This window comes from Microcebus murinus, chromosome 14, assembly GCF_040939455.1.
Source record: "Microcebus murinus isolate Inina chromosome 14, M.murinus_Inina_mat1.0, whole genome shotgun sequence".
NCBI classification, from domain to species: domain Eukaryota; kingdom Metazoa; phylum Chordata; class Mammalia; order Primates; family Cheirogaleidae; genus Microcebus; species Microcebus murinus.
This window is the reverse complement of record NC_134117.1, coordinates 52,723,336-52,736,549: the sequence shown is the minus strand read 5'-3', so window position 1 is coordinate 52,736,549 and position 13,214 is coordinate 52,723,336. Positions and strand designations below refer to the sequence as shown.

The 13,214-nt window shown below is 53.5% G+C and overlaps 1 protein-coding gene across 3 annotated transcripts in view; it reads left to right on the top strand.

Annotated features, from left to right (window-relative positions):
• Nucleotides 1-10,316, top strand: part of LRRC20 (leucine rich repeat containing 20) — an 80,818-nt gene extending 70,502 nt beyond the window's left edge. For all 3 annotated transcript variants that reach the window (XM_012762614.2, XM_012762617.2, XM_076010073.1), the window contains one exon: nucleotides 8,219-10,316. In XM_012762614.2, the coding sequence (XP_012618068.1) occupies nucleotides 8,219-8,373 (155 nt within the window). In that variant the 3' untranslated portion in view covers nucleotides 8,374-10,316. The remainder of the gene's footprint in view (nucleotides 1-8,218) is intronic.
• Nucleotides 10,317-13,214: the final 2,898 nt, after the last annotated feature.

The window sequence follows — 13,214 nt, the reverse complement described above, 5'->3', positions numbered from 1 at the left end:
TTTGCTTCCGGCCCCACCCGTGCCAGGATGCGCCTTAGTGCAGGGGGGCTCAGCCGCTGCCCCCACCCGGCTCCCACCAGCAGCGAGCGGTCTGAGAGATGTGCGTGCACGTGGCTCGGAAGGGATTGTTCTTGTCACAGGCTCAGTTCCCTGTCCCCGCCAGGTGACCACAGTTTGCTTGTTTCTCTCTTGTGGCATTTCAAGTGGGGGTGTGAAGCTCAGCGCAGCACAGCAGGACATCCTTGAGCTTAGCTGTTTTGGTCCCCAGGCACCAAGAGCTGCCTGGAGGCTGAGTTCTGCGGCCGGGCTGGGTTGCGTTCTCAAGCAGTGCGGACTCGGAGGCCAGCTGGTCTCTGCTGGGAGCCCACCGCCCCTTGCTGCTTCCCTGGGCCCAGACCCCTCCTCCTCTTGGCATCCTTTGGACCATGGGTGCCACAGGGATGGAGAACAGCGCTCTGGAGTGCTCATTTTTAATCATCTTGCTTCTCGGCTGGCCTCACTGGTGTGAAACGAGTTTACCAGTCAATACTGCTAATGATTAGTGAGATGAGGCCAAGCTGACCTCGGGGAAGTAATTTTCTATAAACACTGCCCACTCCGATGCTGCTAGTATTGATTATCCAGGCTTCCCACAGGCACAGGCAGGAATCCGGATGGCTGTCTGCAGTGGGAGGAGGGCAAGACCCGGCACGTTTAACCCTGGTTGAGTTCCTTCTCCCCTGCCACGGTCTGTGAGCCTTTGCCTTTAGTCCCCGCCCGAGACACAGAGACATAGAAGCCCATGACCACCCCACCATTGTACACTTGGGGGACCACAGAATTGATGAAGCTGCATGGATGGTGGGTCTGCGGTTTGCCCAGCCCAGGGTGGTCTCAAGCCTGAAGGGACTTGTGGTCTAGTCCTGGCAGTAAGACATTCATTCATTCATTCCTCCAACAGTTACTGAGCACGCCGTGGGCACTGCTCTTGGTAACACACCTATAGAGTGAACAAACATAGTCACAGGTTGCAGAGTGTGATGTGTGATACAAGTATGACATAAAGAAAATGTTATGAGAGTTTGGAGGAGGAACGAGGGGAATGACAAAAGAAGTGACCTATGAGCTGGGCTTCGGGGAGCCGCAGGACGCGGGTGAGTGGTGATGAGGGCATGGCCCACAGAACTGCAGAAGCTGAGGCCCCTTTCCTCTCCAGGTGTGCCAGATCCAGAGACCTGGCTTCTGTCATCACTCTGCTGCTGATGTGCTATATGGCTTGGGGAAGCTTATTTAACCTCTCCCAGCCTCAGTTTCCCCATCCACAAAATGCAGATCATTGGAAATCCTCCCCTCCAGCCTCCAGCCATCTGTCTCTGTTGTCAGGTTGCTGTGAGCGTAAATGATCTTATTTCAGCTTTATCCAGAAAATCCCAGTTGGCCTCTTGGGCTTGTCACTTGCTAATGTGACTGCTCTGGTTTGTTGCTTCTGCCAAGCTTTGACATGCTCTGATGGCCTTATTGCTTCTTCCTCTGAGCTGCTGAAACACTCCCAGCTAAATCAGGGGAAAGAGATACACCTAATCCCTGCTCTGCCCTGTGAAGGCTGTCACCATCCTCAGCTGGGCAGCTTGGAGAATTCTGCAGACCCTAGAGAGGCCAGCTCAGTGGTAGGTATGGAAACAACAGGCTGAGACCCGGACGGATGTGCTCCAAGGCTGTGCTGAGCTGGTCCTCATGCCGTGCCCAGCAGACCTGTGGCAGCAGCTTCGTAGGGAGACCCTCTTCCCGCCCTCAGGAGCACTGGCCACTGCACAGGCCGCTGGCTCCCCAGCTGATGGACAGAGGAGTCACAGAGTCCAGAGTGGGAAGGGTCTTTAGCCACCCCCCAGTCCAAGCTCCTCTGGAGAAACTGAGGCAGTACCAGTGGTCCCCAGCGGCAGGTGGGGAAATGGGGTGACTTAGCAGCTCTGAGCCCCCATCTCTGAAGTGAGAGTATCTTGACAGTGAGCTTGTGATGCTCTCAGCCCAGGGTCCAGCCCTTCCTGAGCTGCTCGGCCAAACCTGCCATCCAGATTACCTTCTGGGCGCTGAGGGGCCGGTGCAAGGAGACCAGGCTCTGGCCTTGGCCTTGCCCCTCCATGTTGAGGGGTGACACACATGGGCTTTTGTAAATCTTGCCTCCACCACTTCTTGGCTTGGCGACCGTGGGCACCACAAATCTGAGGCTCAGTTTCCATACCTGCGAAATGGGTCATTGCGAGGAACTATGTAGTCCAGGGCCTCAAATATCAGTTCCCAGGAGTGGCCTCCTTTGCTGGGCCCATTTAGACAAGGCACTAGCCCTCCCTGGGCCTCGGTTTCCTTCTGTGTCCTGTGGAAGTTGACTCCCCATGAAATGACTTTACCTTCCAAAAGCCCAGCACACGGGGGTTTTCTCATTCTAGGTGATCAGGGGCAGAGCGTTGGTGTGTGCCCCCGGCCCATGCTGCCAGCTGTGCTGTCAGGTACAGCCATGACAGAGCTGCTGCTACCGTGAAGACGGTGAAGATACCAAGGAATCAGCACTTTTCTTCCCAGCCGTTATTGGCAGGGAAAATGGGGGCCCAGATCGAAAGGAGAGCTGCGAGAACTGGCGTGGGCAGCCGTTTCCTTCACCTACAAGGGCTGGGAGGCGCGAGGCCAGGGTGCTGGCCGCTGTGCAAGGTGACATTTGCGTCGCAGGAGCAAAGGCCGGGGGCGGGCTCTAATATCACTTGATCTCGCTTTTCCTCATCTCCCAGGAGTGGGGCCTGCTCGTGACCCTGCGCTCCGGAAACAGCCTTGTCTCCGAGTCTTCCCTCCTCCCAGGTGTGCCCTGGACTCTGGGTCCCTCCCACGCCTCCTTCACGCTCACTCCCGTCCTCTCACCTGTCATATGGGACCTGCCTGCCAGACAGGTAGTGTCTTCTTGCTGGCGACCCAGCCCCTGGCGCAAGCATTCCTGGATCCCGCAGCGTTCAAGGCTATGGACTGGCCCCCGTCCAATACACGGGGCCTGCCACAGGAGCTGAGCGGCCAGGTCACCCCTAAGTCTGAGGGCGGTGAGCTCTCCTGTGCAGGGCTTGGCTGCCTGTTCACAGGGCCCGGGGCCGGCTGCACGGAGGAGCACATCGCTCCTCTCTGCTCGGGCCGGCCTTCTCCGTCTCAACATCAGCCCTGCCACCCAGTGGCCAGGTGACCTGGGATAAAGTCGCTACTTCCTGCTGGGCCTCAGTTTCCACAACTTGAGGGCCCTCCCAGCTCTGATGGTCCCTGCCATGACCTGTACAGACCCTGGCCACAAACACGAGTGGCAGTCGGTCCTCTCAGCTCTCAGTGGAGGCCACATCTGGGGCTTTTGTCCTTTGGTGAATGGTGGTGAGGGGCTCAGGGAGCTGTGGCACTTTCAGGAGAAAGCTGAGGCTCACCGCCTCTTCCCTGTCCACGTGATCTGGCATCCAGGCCCTCTCAGGGGTGAACTCAGGCTGGGATGCTGTTGGCTGAGGCCCGAGGGCTTGCCTTGGGCATCTGGGGGTGGTGCTCGGTGGTCCCCATGTTAGTGGCAGGGAGCAAGGGGCCTGCCCTTGTTGAATGCGTGTTGCTGGCACACTGCACACAGGGGTCTTGTCCATTTCACATGGCCTCCCTGAAGGGCGGGCAGTGTGACCTCATATAGGTGAGAGAGCTCAGGTTCAGAGGTCCTGCCTAAGGCAACACAGGCAGTCACTGGAAAAGCCAGGCTCACCTTTCTGACTCCAGATCACGGGCGTCTCACTACTGTGCACCCACTCCCCAAATATCACGTGAAGGGAAGGCTCTGGGGGCCTTTGCCTGTAGAAGGTGGTGGCATTTGCTGAGCTACAGGTTTCAGAAGTGTTGTCATGGACAAGAAGAGAGAGGTTTGTTCTGCGCTGTGACCCACAGCAGAAACAAAAAGGCCTGGAAGACTCTGGAATGAATTTGAGAACATCTCCAGGAAACCCTTTCTCTCTGGGCAGGTCAGCAAGGAAGTGACTGTCATGGGGACATTACAGGGCCTGGAGGTTCTGTGACTCCTACCCTGTGTCCCCAGCGCGGAGCCCTGGGCTCGGGAGGGACTGGCCAGGTGGCCCAGGTGGCGGTGGGTGAGCGTCTTGGTCAGGGGAAGCCAGAGACACTCCTGCTGGGTCCCTGCAGCCCTGGGCAAGACTGTTTTCTATCTCCCTTATCTGAGGGCCACGGAGAGTGGTGGGGTGGGGGTGGGGGCGGGCTGTGAGGCCGGCCTGGCTTCTTAGCTTGGCTCCAGCACTTCCCAGCTTGTGTCCTTGGACAAAGGACTCGATCTCTCCACACTTCATCTTCCTCATCTGTGAGACGGAGATAGTAGCACTCAACTCAGACAGCTATTGTGAGGATTAAATACATTAAAGAGCTTAAGTCAGCAAGCCTGAAACACATGTTATTAACACCTAAAAAACCACCATCAGCAACAACCCAGCAGAGTGCTCTGGAAGGCCCACATCCCTGCAAACTCCCATGGTGCTGGGAGCTCCCATAGGTCAGAACCGCCTGCCAAGTCACTTTCTCCCCTCCCATGCCCACCTCATCCAGTCGGGCACGAACATGGGACACTGGAGCATGATGTGAACCAGCTGTCAGCAAACTCAGGGCACAGCTGTTTCTTAATAGCTGCATGCTCTTAAGTTTCCCCCTCTGCAAAGTGGGCAGAGGAGCCCTGCGCTGCACTGCCCCTGTGGCCTAGGGGGATCACACGTGGAAGTGCTTTGTGATCACCCGTGGAAGTGCATACACACATACGAGGGGCTTTCCTGGGCCAGTGGCCTCCCCTTCCCCTTCTCCATCTCCCCAGGATGGCTGGGGTGGAGCCACATCCCAGTTGCCAAGCCCTGAGGGCAGGACAGCAGCCGGCCTTCACCATGAGGCTCCCGGCAGGGGAGGGAGGAGGCTGCAGGAACCTTGCTGAAGGTCAGGGCCTTAGTGTGTGTCAGCCTGGAGGGGGGACAGGCAGGTCGAGGCCTCCCTGAAAGCCCTGGCAGTGAGGCGGGTACCGAGCTCCTGGTAGACCGCAGGAGTTCTAGAGAGCAGTTAGAGGAAGTATGCACATGAATCCTTCAACGGAGCAGTCAGTCCTGCTCCTGGGCACACATCCAAAGACTTTTCCACACCGGCCCCTAAGGACAGACAGAGGCCACCTGGGTGTCATCGCTGGCAGAGCAGAGGGGCAGAGTGTGGGAGGTACACACCGTGCTATATACACTAGACAGCAGTCAAAGCAGATAGGTTGGTGCTCACGGGCCTTGTGGATGGGTTGTGAAGCATGGCTTGATCAGTGGCACTGTCACTATTGGTCACTAATGCCCTTCCCTAAGGAAAGGAACCAGGACTTCTTGGAGAAATGGCTGATTCCAGGGCTGGGGCAGAAGTTGTGTCATATCCCAAATCTGCTGGGGCCATGTCAAAAGACACAGGAGCCAGACTGAGGGTCTGGCCAAACCTGGGACAATTTGAGCATCAAAATAATGAGATACAATAATGAATTATAAGCCACTAGAAACATAAGAGCCATACTGATAATAAATAGGCAAGTGGGAGAGAGGAGAACGCTCTTGCTTACACTATAGGGTGTTCCAAAAGTCGCCATATGCAGGGAAGATGGGAAATTGTAACTAAATGTGCCTTTGTTTACAAAATATTCGTTATAAAATTTTTCCTTTGTATGGAGACCACAAAGAATCAAATCTGGACTCAGCTTACTATGACCTGGTGACCTTAGGCAAGTTACTTGACCTCTCTGGGCCTTGTGTCCTTTAATGATAGTATCTACCATTCATTCAATGCCGTGTGGAGTACATAGATTGTCTTATTCATCCTGAAGCAGTCCTGTGAGGTATGTACAGTAATAGTATTGTTACCCTAGTATGAATTTCATAATTTGCTTTTGGCCACACGGCTGTCACATGGCAGATCTGGGAACTGAAGTGCAGACTGAGTGATCCTGAAGGTTAGGTGGGAGGAACCAAAGTGTTGTCAAGTGTTAATACAGCTGCTGCCTTATTCTGGTCCTTTCTTTAAAAAAATTGAGATGCAATTCATATAACATAGAATGAACCACTTAAATTAACCACTTAAAGTGTACAATTGGTGGCATTTAGTACATTCACTAGTTGCACAACCAGTACCTTCTGTCTAGTTCCAAAACACTTCCATCACCCCAAAAGAGAAGCCATACCCATTAAGTAGTCACTGCCCAATTTAGTTCTCACACCACCTGTTTGAGGGAGAATTCATTATTTCCCTTTTCAAGATTAGGATACTAAAGTACAGGGAGGCAATAAAAGTTAGTACAGGGTAAAGTTGGGCTTCAGCTCAGGCCTGTCTGTTAAGTCCTAAGTCTGTGACATTAGGCTACATGGCCTCTTCACTTATAACTCAAAATATTGGCCCTTGAGTTAACTAGTAGATCATTACCTTACATATGTTACAATGCGGCATTTTTGATGAGCTTTGGGAGATGCCCTAGTATTATTTTATAAGTTAAGTAGATGACAATTTGAAACTTGATTTGCAAATTCTACACATAATATTTTGGAAACTAGAGCTGTAACAAGAGAAAACCTTATTTTGGTTGCAGATAACAGTCAATCTCTGGTTGATGATCCAAATTAATATAGTCTGGAACTTCCCAGATAGCTCTTATGGGGCAGCGATGCAGGAAGGATGCATTATCAAGATTCCTGATTAAGTTTAATTTTTAACTAACCTCCCTTAGCTAGACCCGGGGTAGACATGCCTCCTCCTTGGGGACTCTTCAGGGTCATGATGGACCAGACGATGTGATAAAGAATTGCATTCCCATAGTTAAGAAGAATTCCCATATCAAGCAGAGTCTATGGATTAAAAAAAATGAAAAGAAAAGAAGAATTTCCATAGGTCACTGTATGCAGCCTCCTCTCTCTTAGCAAGATTATTAACTTCATGCACATAATATTCTTTGCTTTTTAATAGCTTTATTGAGATATAATTCACATACTATACAATTCACTCATTTAAAATATACACTTCAGTGGTTTTTGACACATTACATTATTAAAATTTTAAGTTGTGGCCGGGCGCTGTGGCTCACGCCTGTAATCCTAGCTCTTGGGAGGCCGAGGCGGGCGGATTGCTCAAGGTCAGGAGTTCAAAACCAGCCTGAGCAAAAGTGAGACCCCGTCTCTACTATAAATAGAAAGAAATTAATTGGCCAACTGATATATATATAAAAAATTAGCCGGGCATGGTGGCGCATGCCTGTAGTCCCAGCTACCCGGGAGGCTGAGGCAGAAGGATCACTCGAGCCCAGGAGTTTGAGGTTGCTGTGAGCTAGGCTGACGCCACGGCACTCACTCTAGCCTGGGCAACAAAGCGAGACTCTGTCTCAAAAAAAAAAAAATTAAAAAAAATAAAAAAATTTTAAGTTGTGATAAAATACACATAACATAAAATTTGCCATTTTAACCACTTTTAAGCATACTCCTTAAGTGACATTACATTCACTATGTTTTGCAACCATCAGCTCTATCTATTTTCAAAACTTTTTCATCACCACAGCAGAAACTGTAGCTATGAAGCAATAACTCCCCATTCCCTATCCCCTAGTCACCTCTGTTCTACTTCCTGCTTCCTTCCATGAGTTTGACTACTCTAGCTGCCTCATGTAAGTGGAATCACATGGTGTCTGTCATTTTGTGCCTGCCTTTCATTAGCACAATGCATTCAAGCTTCCTCCATGTAGTAGCACGTGTCAGAATTTCGTTTCTTTTTATGGCGGGATAATACTCCATCACATGTCTACACCACGCTTTGTTTATCCGGTCATCGGCTGTTGTGAGTAGTGCTGCTGTGAACATGTATGTAAAATATTTGTCCGAATACCTGTTTTCAATTCTTTCAGCTCTGCCTAGGAGTAAAAATGCTGGGATATACAGCAATCCTATGTTTAGCTTTTTGAGAAGCCTGGTCCTTATATTTTAGGATGCTTTCGTCCATGTCTTTGTAGTATCCTGGTGGCCACGGTGGCCCCTCGCACAGGGCTGGGCACCGAGAGCTGAGCCCACATGCGTGGGGTGTTGGAGAGCTGCTCCACACCACCGTGTGCTCACAGTCTTCCTGACCCAACGTCCTTCTTCTCTGCCTGCTCCTTACCCCAGCCCCTCTAACCTGTCCCCTCTGTCCCCAACAGATGTGCCCGTGGAGAAGCTGGCCGCCATGCCGGCCTTGCGCTGCATCAACCTCCGCTTCAACCCGCTCAGCGCCGAGGTGCGCGTCATCGCGCCGCCACTCATCAAGTTTGACATGCTCATGTCTCCGGAGGGCGCCAGGGCCCCACCGCTGTAGGCCACCCTCCTCATGCCCACCCAGCAAGGGACAGAGGCCACCGGCCTGGCACCCTGAAGGAAGGGGGGCCCACGGGCCCATGAGAGGCCAAGCTTGGGGGGCTGGGGGCGGGTGGGCCGCACAGCGCGTGGTGGGCGGGGGTGCAGCCAGTCCAGGATAGGTAGCTTGCGGCAGTAGTGGACTTGGAATGTTGAGGGAAGAGGTGACGTGGGGGCTGCAGCCTGGACTCTGGGCACTCACAGCTGCTGTGCAAACTTGGACAGATCTCCTGCCCTCTCTGAGCCTTGTTACTTGGAGAAAGGGCAGGGAGCCTTTGCCTCCTTTGGGTGCCTTGGAGGTTGTTCAGGCAGTACATGCCTCCACGTTACCTCCAAATCATCGGCAGCTCTGAGCCCACAGAGGGGCACTGCTGAGCGTTTTCTGGGCCTCTGCGGCTTTGAGGCCTTGTTTCTAGTACTGAAAGCCAGTCGCTGCCTGAGAGGAGTAGAAGACAACCTCCATCTATTTATTGCTTCCTGAGAACCAACCTGGATTCGACCCTCTGCAGGTCCCATCCTCAGCCCTTTGGGTCCCCGATGGTCAGTCCCCTGCCAGGAGAGGGCCTAGGGCTCTTGCTTCCTGGTAACACCTGTGGTTCGGAGAACCCTCACCTCTGGTCCGCCAGGTATCTACCTCCCACCTTCTCCTCCGTGGAGCAAGCAGACTCAGAGTGCCCAGACCCCACCTGGTCTGCACCTCTGTCTGGGTCTGTAGAGGCACCTGAGGCCCCAGGACTCGGGACAAAGCCAGGCCACCAAATCCTGCGTTCTGGAGGCCAGTAGCTACTTTACCGAGCTGTTCTGAGCTCGGACCACTGCTAAGCGCAGTAAGCCCTTCTCAGAACACTCCAGCTCCCTTCCCCCTGCCCAGGTCTCCTGTCTCTTGGCATGGAGCTGACTGGTTGGGCCAATGTTGGCTCTGTGTCCAAGAGAGACTTGTTCACTCCGTTCGTATCCCAAGGTTGCTTGGTCAAACTCTGGGAAAGGATGTTCAGGGTCAGGCGGTCAAGACAGGATCTCCAGGGTTCCCAAGTCCAGCTGTGGATGTGGGGGGCAAGTAGAGGCTGAAGTCCTGTCCAGGCTGGACGGGCCCACCCACCCTGTGTCCTGGTGTGGGGTTTCTCCTTGTTGAAAAAGACGCACACTTTTGTGATATGCACAAAGTGTGGCCAGAGCCTTGCACTCCAGGTGTGGTCTGTGGACAGGAAGCAGCAGTGTCACTGGGGAGCTTGTTAGAAATGCAGAGTCTCAGGCCCCTGGATTCGACCCTCTGCAGGGCCCATCCTCAGCCCTGTGGGTCCCTGGCCTGGCAGGATGGTTCGTCCCCTGCCAAGAGAAGGCCTGGGGCTCTAGCTCCCTGGTAACACCTGTGGTTCAGAGAACCCTCACCAGAACTGCCTTAGCAAGATCCCCAGCTGACTCCTACAAGCACTTTACAATTCGGGAAGCAAGGGCCTTAGGGTGACCCTGGGGATGACCTTGGAGCAGAGGATGAATGTTCTCTCAGTTTTCCCCCTGCCACCTCCAGGGAGTTGAGTCTGCTCAGCTCCTTCCCTAACCCAGCCGTGGGAGATCCTTGGCCTCTTAGATCTTTCCAGAGTCTTAGTCCTGACACTCCCAAGGACGGGAGTGACCCACAGTCACAAGGAGGTGAGGGTTGGGTGTGCCCAACCCTCTGGACCCTGCCTTTCTGGTAACCCCTGCATGCCAAGCCGCCCGCTTACCCAGGTCCTCGACTCGGACCCTTTGGAGGGGTTGCTTCTGGAAGTTGTTTTCTACTCTGCTGGGAGAGTTGCCCTTGACTCTCGGGGAAAACTTGGGCAGTCAGAAAAGCCCCCAGATCAGAGCTCACTGTGTGAGTAAGCCTCTTAGCTTCAGTCTGCAATAAAGAATGTGTTGGTTTCATCTGCCTGGTTGGTGTTTGGTTCATTCTTGCTGTACAAACCTCCTGCAGCCTGGCTGTCAAACCAGCCTGCAGGCAAGAGGGCTGCCGCTTGTGTTGAAAGCACAAGGTAGAGAAAGCTAGCCTGGGGGGACACTCGGGTTGTCCACAGGTGGGCACAGGCAGGGTGAAGCAGAATTGGCACAAGACTTGCGGCGGGGAACTATACCTGGGAGGGCTGAGGAGACCCACTGTCTCCAAAGTTCTCCCTCAGTGGTGCCAGAAATTACACCCTTAATTTGTCCCTCTGGGTCCCTGGTTATCAAAGAGGAGTCTCTAGACCAGCAGCATCAGGACCTCCAGGAAGCTGATTAGAATGTAGGTTCTTGGCCCCATCCCGGATGTGCAGGATCAGAAACTGTTTTAACAAGCCCTCCAGGTGGTTCTGAGGCGTGCTCACGTTAGAGAGCCACTGTGCTGGGTTTAAGGTTAAAGGTGGGTTTTGTTTTTTAAATGGGAGACTAGCTTAAGTTTGCCTTGAGTTTTCGGCCAGACACTCCATTATTTTTATTTAACAAACACATACAGAGCTTAGTGGATAATGTGCTTAGACAGGCAGTGTGTAAGCACAGTACAGATATTAATTCATTTAATCCCTGTAACAAGCCTAGCTAGCTTTGTGATTTAGATAAATCTCGTTCCTCTGCAGGCCCTGTTTCCTGTCTGTAAAACGAAGGGGCTGCACCAGGAGATCCCCAAGGGCTTTCTGGAACTCCCATGGTCACTATTTCTCCACTTCTGAGGGCCCTGCTGTCACTCTGAACTTCCCCTACGGATCAGCCTAGACTCAGGGTGCCGCGCTCCCCAGCCCAAAGGGCAGAGAGGACTCCCCGCTGCGCGGTGTCCTGTTGGATGCTGGGTCCCCAGAGTCCACCAGCTCAACCTGCTCGCCAGACAAAGCTGGCCCTGCCCTTCCTGCCGTGAGCAACGGCTCTGCCTCTTCTCTCGTGTGTCCGACTGGGAGGGCAGTCAGGAAGAGAGCAGATTTCGGAGTCTGGTGTTAGGTGGGGCTTTGAAGGCATGGGGAGGAAGGCTTGATTAGGATTGGGTCAAGCTCATGACATAGTTTATAGGATAGGTGGACATGGCAAGGGGGAATTTTGAGGCAAAGGGTTCAAGAGTCTTTTGATGCAACGAAGAGTTGAGCAGTTTGATGTTACTTTAAATGATTCTTTCAGAGAGCTCCTGGAATGAACAATAAAGTTGTTAATATTTACAACTTTTACTTCCTGGGCAAAGTTTCCTGGAATAGTACAGTCATGTCGGAGAGAATGGTCGGAGGGAAGAATGAAGTTAACGTAGACAGTAAGCTGTGCGAGGCTGGAGGGCTTTGATTGTGAGCCTCCCTAAAATACCGTGTTGGACCCCACAGCCCTGCTTTGCAGCAAGCCAGTCCTGGGGGACAGGGTGCAGTTCTTGGCAGGGCAAGAGTTGGCAGCTGCCCTAGAAGGTTTCAGCGGGGACTTGGGCGAGATGCCAAGGCCAGGAGGGTGGGCCTGGGAAAAGGGCGTGACTCGGGGCCACTGGGCAGGAAAAACTCTCGGCACGTGAGCAGACAGACCATGCGCTCCGTGTCTCAGGACCAGGCAGGCCAGATCCATGCCTGAGAGAGGGGACACAGCCCAGCTGCGTCAGGTCCAAGAAGAGCAAGCACCACAGAGCTCCCCGTGTTCATTGGCACTGGGCAGGCACTGGGGCGTTTTCTCTTTTCCTGTTAGCAACAGCCCTCTTGGTGCCCACTCTACGATGAGGAAACAGGCTCTGGGGGGAGGGAGGGGGTTGGCACAGGACTGGGAAGGAGCAGGGCTGGGGTTTGTTTCACCTGGGCTGCTTTGCCGCTGCGAGCCTAGGGTCTTTGCCAAGAGCCCCAGGCCTCCGAGGAAGGCGGCAGGGACAGGAGAAGTGGTCAATCGCTGTCTCCAGCTGACACGGTCCTTTTCTCATCACATTCCTGTGAAAAGGCCTCTCTGACCCTTTACTTTCCTCATCTGCAAAGTGGGTGCCAACACAGCCTTCCCTAATGCCACAGGGTTAGCAACAGATGAGGTGGGTCAGCACATCAGCCTCACGCCCATTTCACACACCTGAGAGCTTCCGCGCACCTCTGCTCACGCCGCCCTGTGTGGGCACAGCCTTTAGTGCCCAGCACGAGCTTGGCCTCCTCCTCGGGGCAACGCAGAGCTGCGTGCTGCGCATCCCCGGAGCGCGTCTGCACGGGAGATTCCGTCCCACGGGCACGAGAAGACTGACAGCTCCCGCCCACTCCACCTTCATAGTTAAGGACTCTACAAAGGTTCACCGCAGGCCTTGGAGGACGGCTAACCGCGTGGGATGATGAAGAATTCCAGGCCTTGGCCAGGAGCCACCTGGGGCCTGTGCTGCTCTACATGTACGTCCAAATCCACACAGCAGAGGCAGCCGGCACCCTCCTTCCTGCAGGTGAAAGCGTTTAAACTAGGGTGCCTTCCAGGGTGGCCTCGGTGGGACTGCCTCGGTGCCCATTACAGGGCTGTCATTCGCAGTGCATCTCAGAAAGAAAACAACGAGAGCATGCCCCCTGGAGTTGTGCAGGGCGTGGTAACACTTCTCTACACTGTTTACAAGATAATCGATCATGGGTGCTTTTAAAGATGCAGATTCCCAGGCCTGCCTGAGCCCCCAGTAAACCAGACTCTGGAATTAGGGCCATACCCCTGCACCTTAAAAAGTCCCTATTTATTCTTCATCCAACACCCAGAGGATCCTTTTAAATCCTAAGGCACTCTCCTGCTCCAAGTCCAGCAGTGGCTGTCCATTTCCTTCAACGTAAAAGCCAAGGTCTTACAATGGTTTTCAAGGCCTGGCGTCATCTGTCCTCTGTT